Source organism: Coccinella septempunctata, chromosome 9 (genome assembly GCF_907165205.1).
Source record: "Coccinella septempunctata chromosome 9, icCocSept1.1, whole genome shotgun sequence".
Classification (NCBI taxonomy): domain Eukaryota; kingdom Metazoa; phylum Arthropoda; class Insecta; order Coleoptera; family Coccinellidae; genus Coccinella; species Coccinella septempunctata.
The window spans coordinates 17,723,443-17,747,910 of NC_058197.1; the positions used below are offsets into that span (position 1 = coordinate 17,723,443).

Here is a 24,468-nt window from a genome sequence, read left to right on the forward strand (position 1 = left end):
TTTTTTTTATCTAGTCGTTCAGTGCAAAAATTATGTTAAGTTAATAATAGTTAAGTTCTACTTGTTATTTTTTCGTTAGTTTAAGTTCATGTTACGTTTTTCGATATGAAGTTACTGTGTTGTTTTTTCAATAAATTTTCTCTTTCTATCAATCTTTTTATTGTCTTTTTTTCGAGAACTTTCGTGAGTTACTTCGCGATATTCTGAAAATAAAATTAGCCCAAGAATTATTTAAAAATTGTCACCCATCCGATTCTGCTAAACCTCGGTACATCCCTCCATTAAGTTCGATTTCTTTCCAAAAAAAACGTGTAAGTGCTCCACCATTCAAACACGTGATCCAATTCCATTCGAAGCAATCGTCCATCGACTCACCTGGTTATATCCAAACCCGCAGCAATTCTAAAGGAAAGGAATACAAAAAAAAAACAGATCAAAACTTTCTCAATTATATAAAATTGAAAATATATCAAATATATTTAAAAACAAAACGTGTTTAGATAAAATATTCGTGTATATTTTTCACTTGTAATATGATACTTAAGTAACATGGGGTTATTTTTTACATTAGAGATTCTATAAGGGTGTTCTTTTTAGAACTGAATTCCACGTGCGTGTTATCCTCGTTATTCAGCAGGGAATCTTTGGGATTTTTTCCTCTTCCAAGTATCCTGAAAACATAGGAAATTCTGATTAATGTTTACTTTATTTTGCCTCAACTCTTCAAATAAAAAATGTTCAGGAAATCGTTTTAAATCGTGAAGATTTACAATTAATGTACACACTGATAAACTGATAAGGTTCTACTCGCTGAATCAAGTTTGATAGTTTCTTATCTATTCAGTCCAGGTATTCTTTTCAAAGGTTTCTGCTGACGACAAGTTTATAATCTCTCCATTGTGTTTCAATGAGTGGCATGAGTGGGGTTCATTCAGTTTTAAATCTCGGTAAATTCCAGTATCGCAATATGAATTAAATATGAAGTTTTTTTATTCAATAGTTTAAGATATTGAATCCTGTTTTTTCGTTGATCCTGCGTGTGAATGAATTATGTTCAAACTGAAGAAATGGTGACTATTTCAAGGAACTTTGGACGTTTCAAAGAGTGAAAAATTGAGAGGACAGATCCACTTATTCAGCAAGGTGTAATTATGATGATTTATATGATGGTTCGTTATGTATCTGTCTATGTTTGTTAATTTTATAGAAATAAATGTAGAAACAATGTGTTTTTCATTTCCTAAATTCGTCAAGGTAGGTAAACGTAGGATTGTAGAAAATAATATTGTATGACAATACAGGGTGAGTCTTTGAGTCAGTTCAACAGAAGACTGTTGAGGCCAAAAGAAACACTTTTTTCCTATACCATTTTTTTCTGATTCGGCCCTGATAAAAGGATATAGCCTTTTTTTTTAAGTTTCCATAATGAGCTATGCAACCCCTGGAGAAACTACACATCTGTGGATCTTTTGAACAGGGTTGCATTCAGCCGAAGTACCCAATTTTCCAGATATTTTTTAATTTTGAACATCAAATTACTCGAAAACGGCGCATTATACGAGAAAATATGAAGAATACTTTCAACAAAATATTCAAATATTCATTAGATAGCGTCCAACTTAGTTTCAAAAGTTGGATTCTTTGAATTTTTGGTATTTTTATGGTACCTGATGGTCATAATGAAAAAACTGGAAGACGTGGGTGATATCTTTTGTTCGAAACAGATTCATAAAATGAATGAAAAACTATGTCTGAAATTCATTTCATTCGATAAAATCGTTTGTGAGAAAGAAGTAAAAATAACTTTTTAATGGGTGTTCAACAGCCTGTATCTTTTAAACCGAGCAGATTCGGGAAAAATGGTAAAGGAAAAAAGTGCTTCTTTTGACCTCAAGATTCTACCGTTAAAATATTTGTAAGAGTCAAAGACTCAACCTGTACACGCAAAAAAAATGAAATATGTAAAGATGAAACTGAACGAACGCTATTTTCCTAGTCAACGAATTTATTAAATGTCATCTTTCAATTTCGAAAGAGAGATGGCGCTCAAAGATTCAGACAGATGTTTTCCTCGAATTAATTTTATCAGTAAGGTAGCCACAGATAAGAGGGCATTGGCCATGTTCTAAAATTCGGATGTGGCGTAGGACCACAGCGAGCGATCTACCGAATTCGGTGTATAGATGGCGCGCAAAAGTTTTAACGAAAGGGGAGGGCTCTGGGAGCTATTCAAATCACCCAAAGTTCGAATTTACACTTTATGTGTCGACCTATACGTTTTTTTTTGAGAACAATTCCACCAACTACTTCATTGACGTATCAAGGTTTGGAGTATGTGCTTGAAGTATCAAACTGAACTATTTCTTTTCAGGAAAAACATGCTTGTATTCTCTATATGGACAGCAAATTAGTATTTCTCCTGTATCTACCAAAATTGACCACGAAATATCAATCTTTCAGATTAAAAGATAAGACAACTACGATACCGCCTCAAAACGTGAAAAAATCTAATCAATAGGGGTTGAAAAAGGGAAACGCTTCAAACTGATAATTCAAGTACACTTTTTCACCGATCAAACACAAAACTAAACACTAAAAATAATAAAAAACAATTTTATTTAAAAAAAAGGCATAAAAACCTCCATCCACAACTAAAAATCAATATCTGTCGTCATAGGTCACCCCTACCCACGAAAACAGATCTCTACCCTAATATCTACTCTGTACAATTTACGGTATACCTTGAAATTCCGTTAGGGGGGCTCGTATAATTCTCTATGTCGTCCAGTCCGCGATGTATCGATATCGCGTCCATCTCTTGCCTGTCTCTCATCGCCAGGAATTCGGGCGTTTCCAGATCCGCCCTGGTGGGCTTCCTCCACAGCTTCAGCAGCAGACTGGACCCGACCACGGACACGCTGCTGAGGGCCATGGCCGCGCTCGCCATCCACGGCGCCAGCATGAGGCCGAACATGCTGAAGGCCCCCGCTGCCAGAGGGATACCTGGGAGGAGGCGACCATTCGATTTAGTTCTATGGTTAAGTCAAGGACGCGAGTGTCAGAAGGAGCACAGAAAGAGTCGAATTGGGTAGGAATCAAGGATTTATTCGTGATTTTTAAAGTTATCTGTTCTTCTGGGGAGAAACTGGGATATTTCAAGTGGAAAACTTATTGTTACTGTGCAGGAGTGAGGTGAAGGAGCAGAATTACTCACCCAAAAGGTTGTACATGCTGGCGAATAAGAAATTCAGCCTTATCCTGGATACTGTACATCTCGATAGCTCCAAACAAGCTACAACGTCCAATAAGTCGTTCCTCATCAACACCACATGCGCGGCTTCCACCGCTACATCTGTACCGGCAGCTATGGCCATGCCTACGTCGGCCTGGGCCAAGGCCGGGGAGTCGTTGATGCCGTCCCCCACCATGCACACCTTAACGCCCTTCGCTTGCAACCTAAAATTTTCGGCTGTATCGTTTAAAATCCTTCTTGGATTGTTGGATACTCACTTCTGCACCCGGGCTACCTTGTGCGACGGTAACACCTCGGCGTAGACCTTCGTGATGCCCACCTCTCTGGCTATGCTAGCCGCCGTCTTTCTGTTGTCGCCCGTCAGCAGTATGACCTCCAGTCCCATCCTCTTCAGGGAGTACACGGCCAGGCTGGCTTCCGGTTTGACGGTGTCCGCGACGCTTATCATCGATACGATTTTACCTGCGAGATTAAAAGAATCTCTAGTTAACTGCGGGCGTTTCTATACGGGGCGAGTCTTTGAGCGGTACGTATATTTCAACTGCGGATCATCGAGGTCCGATGAAACACTGAATGTGATACATATTCTGAAAGAGCAACTCTTCTAGTTATAAATCTGAGAATTTCATCCATCTCGGCACAACCGTTCGGTCTTGAGGAAGTTTTAACTGAACCCAACTTTTTGGGAAATTTTCGCAGGTCGTCTTTAGAGGAATTAATCTTCCAGGAAAACTATCGTAGATCTAAACGTGATACATATTCTGAAAGAGCAACTCTTCGAGTCATAAATCTGAGAACTTCACCCATCTCGGCGCAAGCGTTCGGTCTTGAGGAAGTCTTAACTGAACCCAACTTTTTGGGAATTTTTCGAAGGTCGTCTTTAGAGGAATTAATCTTCCAGGAGAACTATCGTAGATCTAAACGTGATACATATTCTGAAAGAGGAACTCTTCTAGTGATAAATCTGAGAATTCCATCCATCTCGGCGCAACCGTTTGGTCTTGAGGAAGTTTTAACTGAACCCAACTTTTTGGGAAATTTTCGCAGGTCGTCTTTAGAGGAATTAATCTTCTAGGAAAACTATCGTAGATCTAAACGTGATACATAATCTGAAAGAGCAACTCTTCTAGTCATAAATCTGAGAACTTCATCCATCTCGGCGCAACCGTTCGGTCTTGAGGAAGTTTTAACTGAACCCAACTTTTTGGGAAATTTTCGCGGGTCGTCTTTAGAGGAATTAATCTCCCAGGAAAACTATCGTAGATCTAAATGTGATACATATTCTGAAAGAGCAACTCTTCTAGTCATAAATCTGAGAACTTCATCCATCTCGGCGCAAGCGTTCGGTGTTGAGGAAGTTTTAACTGAACCCAACTTTTTGGGAAATTTTCGCGGGTCGTCTTTAGAGGAATTAATCTCCCAGGAAAACTATCGTAGATCTAAATGTGATACATATTCTGAAAGAGCAACTCTTCTAGTCATAAATCTGAGAACTTCATCCATCTCGGCGCAAGCGTTCGGTGTTGAGGAAGTTTTAACTGAACCCAACTTTTTGGGAAATTTTCGCGGGTCGTCTTTAGAGGAATTAATCTCCCAGGAAAACTATCGTAGATCTAAATGTGATACATATTCTGAAAGAGCAACTCTTCTAGTCATAAATCTGAGAACTTCATCCATCTCGGCGCAAGCGTTCGGTGTTGAGGAAGTTTTAACTGAACCCAACTTTTTGGGAAATTTTCGCGGGTCGTCTTTAGAGGAATTAATCTCCCAGGAAAACTATCGTAGATCTAAATGTGATACATATTCTGAAAGAGCAACTCTTCTAGTCATAAATCTGAGAACTTCATCCATCTCGGCGCAAGCGTTCGGTGTTGAGGAAGTTTTAACTGAACCCAACTTTTTGGGAAATTTTCGCGGGTCGTCTTTAGAGGAATTAATCTCCCAGGAAAACTATCGTAGATCTAAATGTGATACATATTCTGAAAGAGCAACTTTTCTAGTAACAAATCTGAGAATTTCATCCACCTCGGCGCAACCGTTCGGTCTTGAGGAATTTTTAACTGAACCCAACTTTTTGGGAATTTTCCGATGGTCAACTTGCGAGTGGTTTTTCTTGCAGGAAAATTATCGTAGCTCAAAATGTGATACATATTCTGAAAGAGCAACTCTTCTAGTAATAAATCTGTGAATTTCATCCATTTCGGCGCAACTGTTCGGTCTTGAGCAAGTCTTAACTGAACCCAACTTTTTGGGAATTTTTGGAAGGTGAACTTTGGACATGCGTATATCCCAGAAAAATCATCGTAGCTCTAAAAGTCATGCATATCTTGAAAGAGCAACCTCTCACAAGTTCAAAAGGGGTGGGGAGTATGGATTTTCAACAGCCCGCATCTTGTCAACCCAGTCGAAAGTAAAAAAAAAGGTTAAATCACAAAGTTTTTCACTTGACCTCAGAAATCTTCTGTTAAAATATACGTACTCACCCCGTACTTGAACAATGGCTTCCTGGGGTCCAAGAAAGGCCTTCTTCCCTTTATATTTTAGTGAAATCAAACAGGCATAAATGGTAAATGAAAGAAGCGTTTCACTCTAAGCGCGAAAGGCTCTCACTTACCGTTTAAGGCGCACAGAACCGCGGACCTCCCCTGCTCCTCCTCGTCCACCATCCTCCTGTTCATGTCGTCGGTGACCAACAGTCCGTTCCTGTTCATCCACTCCCTGTTCCCGACGATCACCTGATACTCCCCCCCTGATGCGTTATCGTCATCCTGCGAATTTATGCCGATCAGTCTGCCCAACATCAGATTTTGCGAATGGGTCACGTCCACCTGCACGTTCAGCAGGGAAAAGGTGCCGGAACTGCCCGCGGACACCAGCGAGGCGAACTCGGACAGTTCCTTGTTGTTCTTCGCGTTGTTCACCATGGTGGACAGCGAGGACACGGTGCATCGGAGGCCGCATCCGGGCACGCTTTGGAAGTTCGAGACGAACCCTAAAATCAACGTATATCGAGAGATGGTTGCCGAGAGAGACCCAGAAACGTCACTCACCTGTCATGTCGCAATTCAAGACGTCTTTTACGTATCTGATGATGGCTATGCCGATGGGATGTTCGGAGTTCGTCTCGGCGCATCCAAGGGCGCTGAGTATGACCGCGGGGTTGTATATGTCGCCGGTCAGCCAGATCCTGGCCACCTCGGGCACGCCCTTGGTTATCGTGCCGGTTTTGTCGAACATGATGGCCTTTACCTTGTGCGCGTTTTCTAGGGGTTCCGCCCCTTTTATCAGGATACCTTAGGGAAAAAAAAAAACGGGATCAATCGATGACGTAGAAATAGATAGACCCATTTATTCACATTGAACACTGAAGACCAGATTCCAAAAGTAATAACTAGATGGGCAACTGTGTTTATTTCAGAAAAATGCTCGGAAAATACGCAGGGTGTGTCTTTGACCCGTATATTTCAACAGTAGATTCTTGAGGTCGAAAGAAACACTTTTTTCCTTCACCATTTTTGCCGATTCGGCCCTGATATGGTCATTTTAAGTCTTCATAATGAGCTGTGCCACCCCTGGATTTAAGTATAACTAGTTAAATCTGTGACTCTACATATCTGTGGATCTTTTAAACAGAGTTTTATTCAGTCAAAGCACCCAATTTTTCGAATTTCACAGATACTTTTAAATTTTTTAACATCAAATTACTCGAAAACGGCGTATTATACGACAAAATATGAAAAATACTTGAAAAACGTTCAAATATTCATGAGATAGCGTCCAACTTAGTTTCAAGAGTTGGGTTCCTTGAATTTTTGGTATTTTTATGGTACGAAATGGTGATAATGAGAAAACTGGAAGACGTAGGTGATATCTTATGTTCGAAAAAGATTCATCAAATGAATGAAAAACTATATTCCGAACTACATTCCATTTGATAAAACTCTTTGTGAGATAGAGCTAAAAATAACATTTTTTATGGTTTTTCAACAGCCTGTATCTTTTAAACCGAGCCGATTCGGAAAAAATGGTAAAGGAAAAAAGTGTTGCTTTCGACCTCAAGAATCTACTGTTTTAATATTCGTACGAGTCAAAGACTCACCCTGTATATCATAAAGGGAGAGATAAAAGGTCCTATAATCCCACAATCTTTATTTTGTGACGACTAGTTTCAAGACTTTTATATTAGTCTCATTCTCAAGTCTTCTAAAGCTACTAAAGTTTTCAACTTAAGTTAAAAAGGTCATAAACTATAAAAAGGACAACACTCACAAACAAGCTACAACTCTAAAAAACAAATAAATCTACTACAAACCGTTTTTTTTATCATGAAACATATGAATAAGATCGCGTCATATACTAATTAGAATAGTAGAATAGTAAGTGTTGTCCTTTTTACAGTTTATGACCTTTTTACCTCATGTTGAAAACTTTTGTAGCTTTAGAAGGCTTGAGAATGAGACTAATGAAAAAGTCTCGAAACTAGTCGTCACAAAATAAAGATTGTGGGATTATAGGACCTTTTCTCTCTCCCTTTATTATGAGTCACCCACATTTGTCAATCTTCCAGTTCACCCTGTATAGTTCAATTGATTCGAAAATCCTTCATCGATAAATTTCTGTTGTGAATAAATCTTTTTCAATACCACAAAAAAGCAATTCATTTCCTCCATTGCTTGAAGTGGAGTTTTTTGAGTACCCAAAGCAGAGAGCTTAAAAAAATTAAATATAAAGTTTCTTTTCTGTTTCTAGAGCAATTGCCAAATTTTGAGCCAAGTTTAGCACCCTACTGTCAATGTTCATTCTCGATGAAATAACTGCTCAATTTGTTGCCCATACAAAATTTTTTGAATATTCCATTCATCAGTTATTTTTTACAATTTATTTTTCTATTACATTGCGCATTTTTAAATTTTCCTTTCATGAAGCTGAAAGTTTTGTAAAAAACGTTCGAATGAGTAGCAAACAACAAATAATTCTATTCAATCTACCCCATTACGTTTTCGAGCGTTTTATTATTTTAAGGCCCGATTGTTCAGTGCAGGATTAGATCCTAGATTCACGTGACAGAATTGAACGGAAATGTCAAAATTAATCCAGGATTATCTTTAATCCTACACTCAACAACCTTAAGGCCTTGAGATCCTCGATAAAATGCAGTTTTCAACAATATAGTTCACCGATTTTCGAATAATCAATTGACAAAAGTCATCAAAATAATCAGTACAAAACACCGCTAGACACTGTATGACTCAATTTACCCAGCGTTGCCAAAGCAGCAGATTTGGATCTTTAATCTTTTTATGATTTGGATCGATGCGCGAAAGGTCTACTCACCGTTCATCGCGCCCACGCCCGTGCCCACCATGACGGCGGTGGGCGTGGCCAGGCCCAACGCGCAAGGACACGCGATGGCCAATACGCTCAGCGCGCACCTGAAGACGAACTGTAACAGCACCTCGGTCTCCGTGAATCCCTCCTTCTCCGCGTTACCAACAGGCAGATAATCGATGTTGATCGATCCGATTATCGACCAGACCACCAAAGTCAACAGAGACAGGAAGACGACAGTTGGAACGAAATACCTGAAATACAATTAAAAAAAAAAAGTTAAGAGACGTTCGCAGAGAGAAAAACGCTACACACCCCGCAATCTTATCGGCGAGCTGCTGTATCGGCGCCTTGGACGTCTGCGCCTCCTCCACCAACTTGACGATCTGCGACAGCGTCGTGGCCTCGCCGGTGTGCGTCGCCTCCACAATCAGCAGACCGTGCTGATTTATCGAACCGCCGATCACGCTAGAACCGATCTTCTTCGGCACCGGCATGCTCTCGCCGGTTATGAGACTCTCGTCGCACATCGACTGACCCTGTATCACCTTACCGTCCACCGGCACCTTGGAGCCCGGGATCACCTTCAGCACGTCTCCCCTGTGCACCAGATCCACCGGCACCTGTTTCTCGCTCTCCACCTCGCCCTTCGCGCCCAACGTCACCAACAGAGCCTCCGTGGCCTTCAGAGATAACAATCTAAAAACGTCCACCAAAATATTAACCCTTTATAGCCTCCTGTGACATTTCTGTAACAAACCTTAATAATCCTTCTAAAATGTATACTCAACATTTGAGTTCATTCAAATCAGTATCACAGTATTATAACATACCACACTGAACATTTCAGTATCAAATATAAATCATAGGAGGTATAATTTGATGCATTAAGCGGGTTTGAATTTCGTGCGTTGATGAAAGTGACAAGAAAAAACATTTTAGAAGTTTGAATTTTATGAAAATACACTAAAAGTGTATAAAATTGTATTGTTTTCGTCGAAACCTATAGGAAAGTGATTGACTTTGTTCATATATTGTTACCAAAGCATATTTTTGCGTTTTTATGTGCAAAACGTAACTTTATATGTTTGTAACATTTCTGTCACATTGAGTGACGATCGAAATATTTTTTGGAACTAAAGTATGTGGATATTCATGTAAAATTGGTGATGACAGCGTTCTTGACCCAGATTTTCAGCCGTTATTAGAAGAAAAAATTTCAACTTTTATCTGATTGTGAAAAAGATACTGCAGTATCTTCCAGATTCAATTATTGAAAAATCTGAACGCAGTGAGCCTATTGCTGGCCCCTCGTCTGCATATCCTGGACAGCAAGGTAGCCATTCGAATAAAGCTTCCACTAATCAAAGGCAAAAAAGGCGGCAACTACAATGGAAGAACAAGACCTAATTCTTCACGACCAGCAGTTAGGATTTACCAGAAATACTACTTTACCGCCTACTTTACTGGAGCTTGATACACCAATTCAATTTTTCCTATATATTTTTTTTGAAGAATTGAACTTTTATTACAGAACAAACAAATTTTTGCATAATACAAAAAAAAAACCAAACCAATCCTTTCAAATTACCAATACCGATATCCAGCAGTTTATTGGTGCAACTTATATAATGTCATTGATTCAATTGCCAAGGGTAATCGGTTATCGGAACACATCTTATTCCTTCCATAACTCATAAGTGTATTTTCTTTTAGTTTCACTCAATGTTACAGTGATGTTACACTCCCTAAATTGTCAAATAAATAAATAATTATGAGTATTTTTTAATTTTTGAGAAATACGTGTTTTTTTATTTGTTAAAACCTATCATATACTAAAGTGATTTGAAATTTTATGACCTTGGGCTACAAAGGGTTAAAAAAATTTCACGTTTAAATCACTTTCGAGCTACCTGGAAAGAGCCTCTGATGTTTTTCCCTTGGCGATGTGTTCCAGCCATCTGCCCAGACTGATGAAGACCAACAGCATGGGGGGCGTGTCGAAGAACGTCTGCGGGGAGGTGTTCTGTCCGGTCGCCATGGCTGCCACGACTACGCACACGCTGTAAGTGTAGGAGATCGACGTTGCCATCGCTATAAGTACGTCCATGTTCGTCGTGCAGTGTTGCAGGGCCTTGTAGGCCTGGACGAAGAAGTGACGGCCGCCGAAGATTAGGACGGGCGTGGAGAGCGCCCACATTATGAGGTTTTCCAAGGACAGACCTGGGCGAAAGAAGAAAAATCTATTTTTGTTATACCGTTCAGTAGTGGTTGTATCACAAATAAAGAGGTTATTTTTTCCAACTTCAGGACAGTACCCTGTACAGGGTGCGCAAAATTCGTTGTCCACTGAGGGGATCTCGAAAACTATAAGAGCTAGAAGAAAACAGACGACACATTTCCTAGCTCTATTCCAGAGAAACAAAGAATGGTGAAGGCTATAGCTTCCTACGATTCTTCGTTTATGAGTTATTAGCAAGAATTCGACGATTTCGAAAAGTTCTCGTAACTTTTTTGTCTTTGAAGGTACAGATTTGAAGCTTCAACCTTCTTAGGTACTTTTATATGTGAAATCTACTGAAGAAATTTTTTTTTAATAGACATCTTGATCACGTTACATAACCCGCTCATGAGCAACAGCAACTTCATGAAATATTGTACAGGGTGGGTAAAATTCGTGGTGTACTGAGAGGATCTTGAGAACTATAAGAGCTAGAAGAAATTGGATCACGCATTTCCTAGTTCTTCTTCAGAAAAACAAAGAATGGTGAAAACCGTAGCCTCCTACGATTTTTCGCCTTCGAATTATTAGCAAAAAATGATATTTTGACGATTTCGAAAAGTCCTCGTAACTTTTTTGTCTTTGAAGTTACTGATATGGAACTTGAATCTTCTACAGGCACTTTTATACGTAGAATCAACTGACGAAAGATTTTTTCCCAATTCAAAAATAACAAATTCAATAAACGTTAGCATTTAAAAAAACCAAAGTACGCCTAATGATTCGAAATAAAAAAAATTTTGAGCTCGTCAGTGGATTCTATATATAAAAGTGCCTGTAGAAGATTCAAGTTCCATATCAGTAACTTCAAAGACAAAAAAGTTACGAGGAATTTTCGAAATCGTCAAAATCTCATTTTTTGCTAATAATTCGAAGACGAAGAATCGTAGGAGGCTACGGTTTTCACTATTCTTTGTTTTTCTGAAGAAGAACTAGGAAATGTGTGATCCAATTTCTTCTAGCTCTTATAGTTCTCAAGATCCTCTCAGTAAACTACGAATTTTGCCCAGCCTGTACAATATTTCATGAAGTTGCTGTTGCTCAATGAGCGAGTTATGTAACGTGGTCAAGATGTCTATTTTAAGAAAAATTTCTTCAGTAGATTTCACATATAAAAGTGCCTAAGAAGCTTGAAGTTTCAGATCTGTACCTTCAAAGACAAAAAAGTTACGAGAACTTTTCGAAATCGTAAAATTCTTGCTAATAACTGAAAAACGAAGAATCGTAGGAGACTACGGTTGTCACCATTCTTTGTTACTCTGAAAAAGAGCTCGGTAAGTGTCATCAGTTTTGCTCTAGCTCTTTTAATTTCCGAGATTCCCTCACTGGACATCGAATTTGGGACACCCCTTATACAGGCTCAACAATTGATAAGGACCACTGACCTTCCATCAATCTTTTTCACGAGTATTCGATACTGAAGAATTTTCATTTGAAATCCTTTTTTCCTCAGAAAAGAATGAAAAAATTAGGAGCATCAAAGAAAAAGTAATTGTATTGAAAGTATGAGAAATCTTAACACCAAAGAAATGAAATTAAATGAAGAGTTAATTGAAAGTCTCGGGTAAAGCTAGTATTTGGTCGATCCCCCAAGCATTCTACTCTTGGAGGCATGCTTTCGATGAGGCAATCTATAAAATGTATAGCCAAATTTGTCTAAATATCCAGCAAAACGTAAGAAAGATGCTCCAAAGCTGAAGATTGTTAATCGGTTGTCCCAGGGAGGTCATTCATCTAGAAATATCTGACCAGACATGCTCGATTCAAGTCATGTCTGGAAGGAGAGATGGCCAGTCTATCTTTTGAATAGCTCGAGCTTCCAGAGCTTCATTAACCAAAATCTGCAGCAAGCTGAACGATTTTTTATCTAATGATCATATTGTGATGTCTCCAACCGGTCCTACTAGCTTCCTGCGAAACAATCAAGTCTCCGTGGTTACCCTATCAATTGTCGAGCAGTGTAGGGCTGAAATATAACCATACATAGATAAAAATCTCCCTACCCTTAACGACACAGCACATATCCTTGTGGCTCATGGTGCCGGTCGACATGACAAACATGAAATACATCATAACTACCATACTGGGCGCGCCGAAGATCAGAGAAACCAAAAAGGCGTTCCTCCACCTACGTATCTCCTCCTTCTGGTGTAGATAATCCCCGCCCCTATCCTTATTCAACAGTTCGGCCGTGAAACCTGCAAAAATTCAACCAATAACTCACCCTACCCTCAATTTTTCACTCCATCCGTATTACCCAAATCTTCAATGGCCTTTATCACGTCTCTAGGACCGGTGATCTCCGAGTCGTACAGGAATTTACCCCTACGGGTCGTGAGGGCGACCTTGGCCGATACCACCCCCCGCAGCTTGACCACGTTGCTCTCGATTTTATACACGCAACTGGCGCACGTCATCCCGCCGATTTCCAGGTCTAATTCCGCCTCGCTGCCTCCGGATTGCACCAGGACCAAAGAGGGAAAACCGAGCTCCGATATGGAGCCGGCTATGTCGTTGGGCGAGGTGAAGGAAGGGTCGAAGAGTACCTCCGCCCTGGCGGCCAGGAGGGAGACCAGGATCTTGTGGCAACCTTGAAGAAAAACGTGGTAAATTCGGGATTTTCCAAATGAGTAAAACGTACCTGTTATTTTCATCACGTGTTTTTCGATAGCAGCAACGCAGGAACCGCAGGTCATCCCTTTGATCTGCAACTGGCATTTTTCCAAGTTTAATTCTTCGGTCTCCCTGTCCGCGCGACCATTAGTTGCCAGTTTGCCATTCTGCGTTTTCCTATTATCTAAAAAGAGACATTTGTTACGTTCGGTGTGAGGTTTGAAATGTTTGATTTCTGGTTTTCATCTCGTACAAGAATTTTGATGTGATTGAATGACACACGAATGACATAAATCAGTTTTATCCACAGAAAATAGTTGTTTTATCTCAACGTTCTCACCTATTTTATATTCTTTACCATTAACAGTCTTCACGTAGGCCTCAAAACCCATATCTTCTATCATTTCGGCTATTTGTTCTGCGTTCACCTCGCTGGAGAATTCTACGAAGGCCTCTTTTTTCTGCAGATCAACCGATATACTCTTCACGCCTTCCCTCGTGGATATCATTCCTGGAAAAACACAATATTTATTTACATTGAATACTGAAATCGATTGAAATTTATTCTGGGAGGATTCTGCATTTCTTAATAAACTTTTTAGGGTTTTCACTCCCAATCTCCGAAAAAAAATCAATTAAAAATGAAATAAACGATTTGCTCCTGCGTAAATTCTTGCACTAATTTGTCAGGAGCAAATCAACTAGAAAAAATTGTTGCCTGACAATGAATGAGATTGGGAGTGAAAACCCTAAAAAGTTTATTAAGGAATTGAATACTGAAGACTAGATTTCAAAAGTAATGACTAGATGGGCCAACTGTGTTTATTTCTGAAAAATGCTCGGAAAATATGCAGGCTGAGCCTTTGACTCGTGCAAATATTTCAACAGTAGATTCTTGACGTTGAAAGAAACACTTTTTTCCTCCACCATTTTTGCCGATTCGGCCCTGATAAAAATATATAGCCATTTTGAGTTTTCATAATGAGCTGTGTCACCCCTAAAAAACAAAATCACCTTCAGAATGACTAGCTTAATCTGTGACACTACACATCTGTGGATCTTTTGAACAGAGTTGTATTCACCCAAAGTACCCAAATTTCTGAATTTCACAGATACTTTTTTATTTTTGAACAACAAATTACTCGAAAATGATGCATTATTTTACAAATGGTTCAAATATTCATTATATAGCCTCCAACTTAGTTTCAAGAGTTGGGTTCTTTGAATTTTTGGTATTTTATGGTACGTAATGGTCATAATGACAAAACTGGAAGACGTGGATGATATCTTGTGTCCGGAAAAGATTCCTCAAATAAATAAAAAACTATATTCTGATATTCATTCAATTCGATAAAACCTTTTGTGAGATAGAACTAAAAATAATTTTTTATGGTTTTCAAACAGCCTGCATCTTCTAAACCGAGCCAAATCAGACAAAATGGTGAAGGAAAAAGGTGTTTCTTTTGACCTACTGTTGAAATATTTGTACCAGCCAAAGACTCACCCCGTATATACTCACCTTGGATGGATTCCACGCAGGAGTTACAGGTCATGCCATTGATGTGGATATAGCTCTGATTGACCGTTTGCTGGCCGCTCAACAGTGGTACTGCCGCTTCGAAGCCCATCTCGTCTATATAATCGCATATATCTTGTGGTGTAATCTTCCTTACATCATAACGTACCAGGGCTGACTTGTTAGCCAGGGAAACCTGAGAAAGTCTTCAATTATCATCAATCGGCTGAACAAATTCGAACGCCTAATGATAAGGGTGAGAAACAGACACAGTAACATTCAGATCATCGAAAAATTCCCGATCTAGAATCGAAATAGATGATCTGACTGCTCACACGCCTTTTGTGGGTCAAGATTGCAAAATATCTCGATAACATTGAAATAAACAGGCTATCATTCCTGATGGAAGTGCAGCCCTCTCATATGGACGTGCTGCATGTTACAGTCTTCACATTGGGATCAAATTTCCTTGCCTTTATGTTGAATATTCCCGGTTTTTGACCGACCACGTCCTCTATGCTCCTCACGCAGGAATTGCATGTCATCCCTTCGATGGTCACCTTAACCGTACCATCCTCGTCTTCTTCACCGTAATCTTTCGAATCTGCACCATCTCCGGTGTGGGACAAGACGGTGACAGCTTCTAGGTCCGCCTTGTGGTTGATCAACGGTTCGAAACCGAGCGTTTCCGAGGTCTCCCTAAAAAAAAAAAAAGATTTTAGTTGGAAAATTCATTAATTTATCAGAATTAAGAGCTTTTTGGTGGTGTGGTGGTAGCCCCACCACATTTGACACCATTCTTCGCTGGAAAACGTCGCCAATTTTATTGGGATCAAGGTCGGAAAACGCGTTCGCGGCCACCCCACCGACCCGATTCGACCCCGCTGGAAGATTTTCGAAAAAACCACCGTTTTCCACGAATCCAGGTTATTTTGCGCGACAGAACGTCGCTGTTTACATACCAGACATCTTCCCTAGATAAGAGCGGCTCTTTATCGCACATCCCGACCAGGAGAACTGCCGTGGCCGGTGTCCAAACCGCAGCCGAAGATAAACTAACACCGAAAAAGATTGTTTTTCGCCACGATGCACATAATAACGTCGAAAATTCGACGGTTATCTCCCTTTTCGACGCATATACTACAAGCCAAACGAACCGCGTAGTCGTCGTGAACGGATAGAACTGAATAAATAATTTTTTTAAGTCGATTTCGATAAGATAAGACCCTACTTTGGAGGCGCGTGTGAATGCAGGACTGCTGGAGGAGGAGATAGCGAACGTTTCGGTATTTTTGGGGATCTTTTTAGATAACTTCGATGGGGGTAGAATTTTTGCTAAAAATAATTATTTTTTATGGGGGAACATGAGGGTATAATGAGAAAAATGGTTAATTAAACACTAAAATAAGGTCTACAAACGTGAAAATGCGAACATTACAGCGTTTAGGAGCTAAACTTCCAATTTTCATCTCGATTCAACCGATGCAAGGAAAATCAACAATGATTAAATCGTGAAAGCGAGAGTTTCTCTAAGGAAAATAATATACATCTCACCTACGACGATTTCAGAGCAAAATGAACTTCGTTTCGTTAATTTCTCACGGGCTACCTGATTATCGACATTATTTATTGGAAAGTCGTTCATTACAGGCCATTTGAAATTTAATTGTATATCCAAAATGGAAGAGGTAATGACGAAATAAAAACTTGCAGTTGTTCTGTATTGAGCAACGAATAAAATACGACATTTTAGATCGCTGATTATTGTCTCGGTTTATCGTAATCACTACGTATATGGAAATTGGGGGAAAACCAGAGAGCTCTTCAAAGTGAACTCGAAAATGATAAGTGGAAAAACAAAAAACTTTTGTTTTCTCCTAAACAGAGATCAGATATTTGAAAGTTTAGTGTGAAAATATAGGTTTTCGAACACGCTGAATCTATTGCGAGCAATTTCGAAAGCCTATCTCCGTTCGTTTAGATTTTCATCTTCGAAATGGCATTTTTCAAAAATTTGCAATTTTCAATCTGCGATATCTCCTGTTATATTCTTCAGATCCAATAGGGGTTTTCGGTTTTATAATCAGCGTTGCCAAGGCTTTCACCCTAGTACAAAAACTCGATTTCGAAAATTTCGATTTTTTGGGTCAAAAATGAGCAAGGGGTTAGACCCCCCTAAAATGACCTATTTGCTACTCTGTCAAAAAATCAGGAAGTTCTATTACTATCTTAGGATATGGAGTGCATAGAATTGGTTTTGAAGATTCTAGAAAACCAAACAGTTGATGATTCGATAGAGAATTGCAGTCCAGAGAGCTCTTCGAAGTCAACTCGAAAATGAAAAGTGGAAAAACGAAAATTATTATTTTCTCCCAAACTGGGCCAGATATTGGAAATTTTGGTATGAAAATATAGGTTTTCGAACACGCTGAATCTATTGCGAGCAATTTCGAAAGCCTATCTGCCTTCGTTTAGATTTTCATCTCTGAAATGGCATTTTTCAAAAATTTGCAATTTTCAATCTGCGATATCTCCTGTTATATTCGTCTGATCCAATTGGGCTTTCCGGTTTTATAATCAGCGTGGCCAAGGCTTCCACCCTAGCACGAAAACTCGATTTCGAAAATTTCGATTTTTTGGGTAAAAAATGAGCAAGGGGTTAGACCCCCCTAAAATCACCTATTTGCTACTCTGTCTAAAAATCAGGATGTTCTATTGCTGTCCTAGGATATGGAGTGCATAGAATAAGTTTTGAAGATTCTAAAGAACCAAACAGTTGATGATTCAATAGAGAATTGCACTCCAGAGAGCTCTTCAAAGTCAACTCGAAAATGAAAAGTGGAAAAACAAAAAAAATTATTTTCTCCTAAACAGTGTCAGATATTGGAAAGTTTGGTATGAAAATATAGGTTTTCGAACACGCTGAATCTATTGCGAGCAATTTCGAAAGCCTATCTGCCTTCGTTTAGATTTTCATCTCTGAAATGGCATTTTTCAAAAATTTGCAATTTTCAATCTGCGATATCTCCTGTTATATTCGTCTGATCCAATTGGGCTTTCCGGTTTTATAATCAGCGTGGCCAAGGCTTCCACCCTAGCATAAAAACTCGATTTCGAAAATTTCGATTTTTTGGGTCAAAAATGAGCAAGGGGTTAGACCCCCCTAAAATCACCTATTTGCTACTCTGTCTAAAAATCAGGATGTTCTATTGCTGTCCTAGGATATGGAGTGCATAGAATAAGTTTTGAAGATTCTAAAGAACCAAACAGTTGATGATTCAATAGAGAATTGCACTCCAGAGAGCTCTTCAAAGTCAACTCGAAAATGAAAAGTGGAAAAACAAAAAAAATTATTTTCTCCTAAACAGTGTCAGATATTGGAAAGTTTGGTATGAAAATATAGGTTTTCGAACACGCTGAATCTATTGCGAGCAATTTCGAAAGCCTATCTGCCTTCGTTTAGATTTTCATCTCTGAAATGGAATTTTTCAAAAATTTGCAATTTTCAATCTGCGATATCTCCTGTTATATTCGTCTGATCCAATTGGGGTTTCCGGTTTTATAATCAGCGTGGCCAAGGCTTCCACCCTAGCATAAAAACTCGATTTCGAAAATTTCGATTTTTTGGGTCAAAAATGAGCAAGGGGTTAGACCCCCCTAAAATCACCTATTTGCTACTCTGTCTAAAAATCAGGATGTTCTATTGCTGTCCTAGGATATGGAGTGCATAGAATAAGTTTTGAAGATTCTAAAAAACCAAACAGTTGATGATTCAATAGAGAATTGCACTCCAGAGAGCTCTTCAAAGTCAACTCGAAAATGAAAAGTGGAAAAACAAAAAAAATTATTTTCTCCTAAACAGTGTCAGATATTGGAAAGTTTGGTATGAAAATATAGGTTTTCGAACACGCTGAATCTATTGCAAGCAATTTCGAATGCGTATCTCCGTTCGTTTAGATTTTCATTTCTGAAATGGAATTTTTCAAAAATTTGCAATTTTCAATCTGCGATATCTCCTGTTATATTCGTCTGATCCAATTGGGATTTTCAGTTATATAATCAGCGTTGCCTAGGCTTCCACCATAGCACAAAAACTCGATTTCGAAAATTTCGATTTTTTGGGTCAAAAATGAGCAAGGGGTTAGACCCCCCTAAAATGACCTATTTGCTACTCTGTCTAAAAATCAGGAGGCTCTATTGCTGTCCTAGGATATGGAGTGCATAGAAGTTGTTCTGAAGATTCGAGAAAACCAAACAGTTGATGATTCAATAGACAATTCTATTCCAGAGAGCTCTCCAAAGTCAACTCGAAAATGAAAAGTGGAAAAACAAAAAAAATTATTTTCTCCTAAACAGTGTCAGATATTGAAGAATTTGGTATGAAAATATAGGTTTTCGAACACGCTGAATCTATTGCGAGCAATTTCGAAAGCCTATCTCCCTTCGTTTAGATTTTCATCTTGGAAATGGCATTTTTCAAAAATTGCGAATTTCACTTGAGAATTCGTCAAGACCGAACGGTTGCGCCGAAATGGACGAAATTCTCAAATTTATTACTAGAAGAGTTGCTCTTTCAGAATATGTATCACGTTTGGATCTACGATAATTTTCCTGGAAGAAAAATTACTCTAAAGACGACATTCGAAAATTTCCGAAAAAGTTGGGTTCAGTTAAAACTCCCTCAAGACCTTACGGTTGCGCCCAGATGGGAGAACTTCTCAGATTTGTTACTAGAAGAGTTGCTCTTTCAGAATATGTATCCCGTTCAGATCTACGATAATTTTCCAGTTTTACTGGTCGTGTCTTATGCGCAGAACTTTCAACTTACTCAAAAAAAAAACGTCTTTTTCCGCAGATTTCGAGCTCAACTTTCAACGATTACTTCTCGACATATGTGTAACTGCACAATTTCGTATCGGACACTGAATAATTTCCCGAACAAACAATACGAAATCATTCTTGTGGTAAATTGTATCAGATTCCTCGAATTCGGCGTTTCGATAATGAAAAAGAAAACGCGTAAATAGATGACGTTCTCAGAAAACAATCCTTTGCCACGTCCAAAGGAACAACTTATTGAACTTATTCATAAAATAACGGACGAATCGAAACGGTCATTATGGTAAAATGTCCGTGTTAAATGCGTTCTTTGTTTCGTCGAAAATTATCGCCGGTTATTGTTGTTAAAAAAACGGTTTTAATTATAAATGACCAAATGAGTCTTATCTAGATATATAGACCGCTTTTCTATACATGGAAAATTCTAAATATGCATGACGATAGAATTCCCAAGAGTGTTTCTTATTGGCATTACAAAATTAAAAAAAAAATTTGACCAGAGCTATCTATTGAAGAATTTTGAGTGATCAAGTCATCAAAAACAAGGGTAGGAAAAATAGGTCAAAAGGAATGCTTTTTTCCTTTACCATTTATTTCGAATAGGCTCGGTTTAAAAGATACAGGCTGCTGAAAAACCATAAAAAAAATTATTTTTAGTTCTATCTCACCAACGGTTTTATCGAATGAAATGAATTTCGGAATATGGTTTTTAGTTTGTTTGATGAATCTTTTTCGAACACAAGATATCACCCACGCCTTCCAGTTTTCTCGTTATGACCATTACGTACCATAAAAATACCAAAAATTCAAAGAACCCAACTCTGGAAACTAAGTTGGACGTTATCCAATGAATATTTGAACGTTTTGTAAAATAAAAGTATTCTTCTTTTTTTTCTCGTATAATGCGCCGTTTTCGAGTAATTTGATGTTCAAAAATTAAAAAGTATCTGTGCAAAAATTGGCTGAATACAACTCTGTTCAAGAGTGTCACAGATTTAGCTAGTTATTCTGATGGTAATTTTGTTTTTCCAGGGGTGGTACAGCTCATTATGAAAACTTAAACTGGCCACCTCTTTTAATCAGGGCAGAATTGAAAAAAATGGTATAGGAAAAAAGTGTTTCTGTTGACCTAAAGAATCTATTGTTAAAATATTCGTACGAGTCAAAGACCCTGTATATCAGGGGGGTTGGGAGGTGATAGTTCCAAGTTTCGGAACATTTTCATTGTTCATGAACTGATACTACAAAATTCCAGCTTTCTAGGTACTTCCTGAAGTACCCTTCATCATTGACATCATATCCTGAAAAGTATCATCCAAACCCAGGTAATGATCAAAAAACGCCAGAAAACCTAGCGCCCCTCTCTTGGCAGGCGCACAACAAGGTAAAAACTCAAATAGTAGTAGCTATAAACACAGCAGGCATTGTGAACACTAGAAACTCCACCCCCTCCCAACAACTCTAAAAACCCACCCAACCCTAGGACCCCCACCGATCTTACCTCCTGAAAAACGCCCTCATCACGTCCGGTAACTCTCAAAACTTCCCGATTCCAGACCGAACATCACATCTCGCGACCAGATAAAAAAAAATCGACTGACCGACGCGACCCAAGGCACAGAATCACATCTCGACACCACTCGAATGGTCCCTGATAACCAACGAACGCTCGGCGTAAAAGTTTTTAGAAAACTCGCTCAACTATTGTCTCTCGCTCGCTATCAGATTAAACCGATGGCGGTGGTCGGATTTGGTGAAAGTGAAAAATGTAGAGCCGCTCTAGTTTCGTTAGTTTTATCCTTCGCGGAATAATTATTAATCATTATACGCTTTTCGACTTGTCTCGTACGACGTCAAGCCATTCTCTTTACGAATGAGGAAATCGAGGAATTTGAAGGCATAAGGACGAAGCTGATCAATCGTGCAAGGTTTATGGGAGATTAGCACCTCGAGGAGTACGCCTCGAGGTCAAGGTCGGTGAAAAAAACGGGGAATTTAGGAATTCAGACAGCGGTATGTCCGAGAAATCGTCATCCCACGCGCCGTCACGTTTTTAATGAAACTGGAGGCGGAAAAACTAAAACTCCCTCATCCCATGGTCATTCGAAGCTGAAACTGGGAATGAGGGTCGGTTGTCGCATCAATTCAAGAGCCTTTCTGGTCTCATTATGTACGTTTGCTAATTTTCAAGGCACGATACATCCATCTCCAGATTTTTCCTGAAAATATCTTGAAAAGATCGTTTTTCCCCGTCTTAAAACATGAAAATTTCAAGGGTATTACAGTTTAGTTCCCCTACTCGATATACTATCGGTGAGAAAATAGGGAATTCTAGAAATTACTGAAATTTCGACCACACTTTCACGTTCTCTGGGTCATCGACAGGTAGAAAGTAACGAAAATTCAAAAATGCGAAATTTCTGATAAGGAATTTCTTGAGATTCATTTCACAGCTCGATGTAGGTGCTACCAACGCCATCCCTTGTAAAATTCAAGAAACAATTTCAACTTCTGGAAGCTTAAGTAGATGTCATCAGAAAAACTTCCCAAACCTCCAAGAAAAGTTTGATTTAAATCTCTGTATAAGATCCACAATTCCCCAAGCTTCCACAAATCCTTCGAGATGCCTCACCTCAATCTCTTATTCTATCAAGGTTGAGTCTCCGTATGAAGATCTAAGCCTGAACATGATTTAAGGGACAGACTCTTCAACCTCTGCAACCCCAGCTTGACCAGAAGGATATGAAAAACTCACCAAGTTATGGACAGAAACTTCTTCCTCTTATTGGTCATGAAATAACCATGAATCCGCACCTTATCGAATATGACCGAGATGCAGTACAGGAAGAACTTTGCGTACAAGCCAGACAGCATCTTGGCACTTTGTCAGGTTGAAAACCCACCAAACTGTACAAGAAAACACCCCAGATTGAGGAGGACCTTCTGACTTGAAGATCTTCACAAGAATAAACGGGGGAAGATTGGAGTTCTTGTTTGTTATTATTCCGCAAAAACCAGAACCAAACAATCTTTTGTTGATATATTTCATACGCATTCCAGACAATGAGAGTCAGTATTCCCTATCTGGTTTGGTGAGAATGCTTTCGTTATCAACAATGCCTCGAGTTATTCGAAACAGAGACCGAAATCGATTACTAGGAACTACATGTACGCATAATAAAAACAAATGTCTACAGGGACATAATTATCAAAGTCCCAGGAGGATTGCAAAAAGTAAGGTTTGGATACTAGAAATTAGGTTGCAAGCATATTGACATTCGTTTGAAGCAAATAAAAATTACCGAAAATTCTCAGATGATCATGCATACGAATTTGCTAAAACATAATATTAGGTCGAATTTCGTTGCTAACAAATCATATAAATAAACTGCTATGAATATTATACAGTTTTTCATATCTTATCAATAGAAATTTCGCTCTTTGGAAAATCTATATATTTTAGCGCATCCACCATTTTTATAGGTTTGAAACAGCCTTCACAAATGATTGACTTAAGACTCCTCATAAAAAAAAACATAAATCAAAGCAAAAACAACTAAATTAGTGTGCCAACGATTAGGTTCTCCTGTATATGATTCCTGGCAACACTCCAATAATGATACCTTTATCTTTCCCATGAACAATACACCTGATATCATGTTTCAATCGAAGAATTTATTTATCAGAATGAATAGCTGACTGAATAAGTCGGTCGTACCTTACGAGCTGATAGTTGGCTTCTGGAATTGTTACTTCAACGCAGTGGAGAGTATTCGTTTGATCAGGCAACTTGACAACTGTACCATCGATCTTTTGAAGTGCTTTACGGAGATTTTGGTATTGGTCCTCTTTTTGATCAACTGCATCTGTAAGAAAAAACTTTATTACCTCTGGTTTTGGCTATAAGCAAGTATTCATTTCACTTAGGATGATATTCAAATATCGATATCGTTATTCACAAATTGCCCAAATTAATGATAATGGTAAACGAGACATGTTTGTACAATCAGATATGGAATTCATGAAGCAAACACACAAATTGAACATAGACAATTATTAGAAACAGTATGAAATTAAAGCCCCTACCTTTCAAAATAAAGTGCACTACACTTTTTTCCATATTGCTTCTTCTAATTCACATTATAAATAAATAATTATTGCAGATTTATAATTTGAACAACATAATGAACAAAACGATTTAATATCAATAGGAAACTATCTTATTATTCCCTGATAAAAGTTATCAAATGGATGTATTTACAATCACATCCTATGTAAGGGGTGGTAAAAAATGGAAGAAAATCCCGTGAACAAGGGTGACTGACCGGAGTATAATCAAATTCAATTAAATGATCCAGATAACATTATAAATTAATCACTTTCTAATCAGGACAAAGAATTTTCAAAAAAGTAGAATTCAGACTTTCAAAATACACCTGCTGTCAAAAACTTTGGATTCATTTGATCTAATGATCTAATTTTGCAGAACTACTAAAAGAATTCTATGTCAGAATCATTTATATCGCATATATGTACTTTTAATTATCAAAAAAATATTTCAATCCATCTGTACGATTCTCGAAGTATCTGATAATAATATTGTACTCAAAAACGGACAAATGCATTTCATTAGATCAA

General features: G+C 38.5%; 1 protein-coding gene across 5 annotated transcripts; it reads right to left on the reverse strand.

The window, feature by feature from the left end:
• Nucleotides 1–435: 435 nt before the first annotated feature.
• Nucleotides 436–24,275, reverse strand: LOC123320051 (copper-transporting ATPase 1). 5 transcript variants are annotated; one of them, XM_044907201.1, is made up of 17 exons: nt 23,917–24,275; nt 23,549–23,696; nt 15,465–15,690; nt 14,995–15,187; nt 13,816–13,986; nt 13,504–13,659; nt 13,120–13,452; nt 12,866–13,060; nt 10,495–10,804; nt 8,897–9,280; nt 8,588–8,835; nt 6,304–6,546; nt 5,868–6,245; nt 3,511–3,715; nt 3,215–3,456; nt 2,742–3,003; nt 436–671 (listed from the first exon to the last, which is right to left on the reverse strand). In XM_044907201.1, the coding sequence occupies exons 1-17, from the start codon at nt 23,948–23,950 to the stop codon at nt 563–565; spliced, it is 3,837 nt and encodes a 1,278-aa protein (XP_044763136.1). In that variant the 5' UTR covers nt 23,951–24,275; the 3' UTR covers nt 436–562. The 5 variants fall into 5 exon arrangements, with proteins under 5 accessions (XP_044763136.1, XP_044763137.1, XP_044763139.1 ...); XM_044907202.1 differs by lacking the exons at nt 23,549–23,696; nt 23,917–24,275 and adding an exon at nt 22,586–22,719; XM_044907204.1 differs by lacking the exons at nt 23,549–23,696; nt 23,917–24,275 and adding an exon at nt 21,332–21,575.
• Nucleotides 24,276–24,468: the final 193 nt, after the last annotated feature.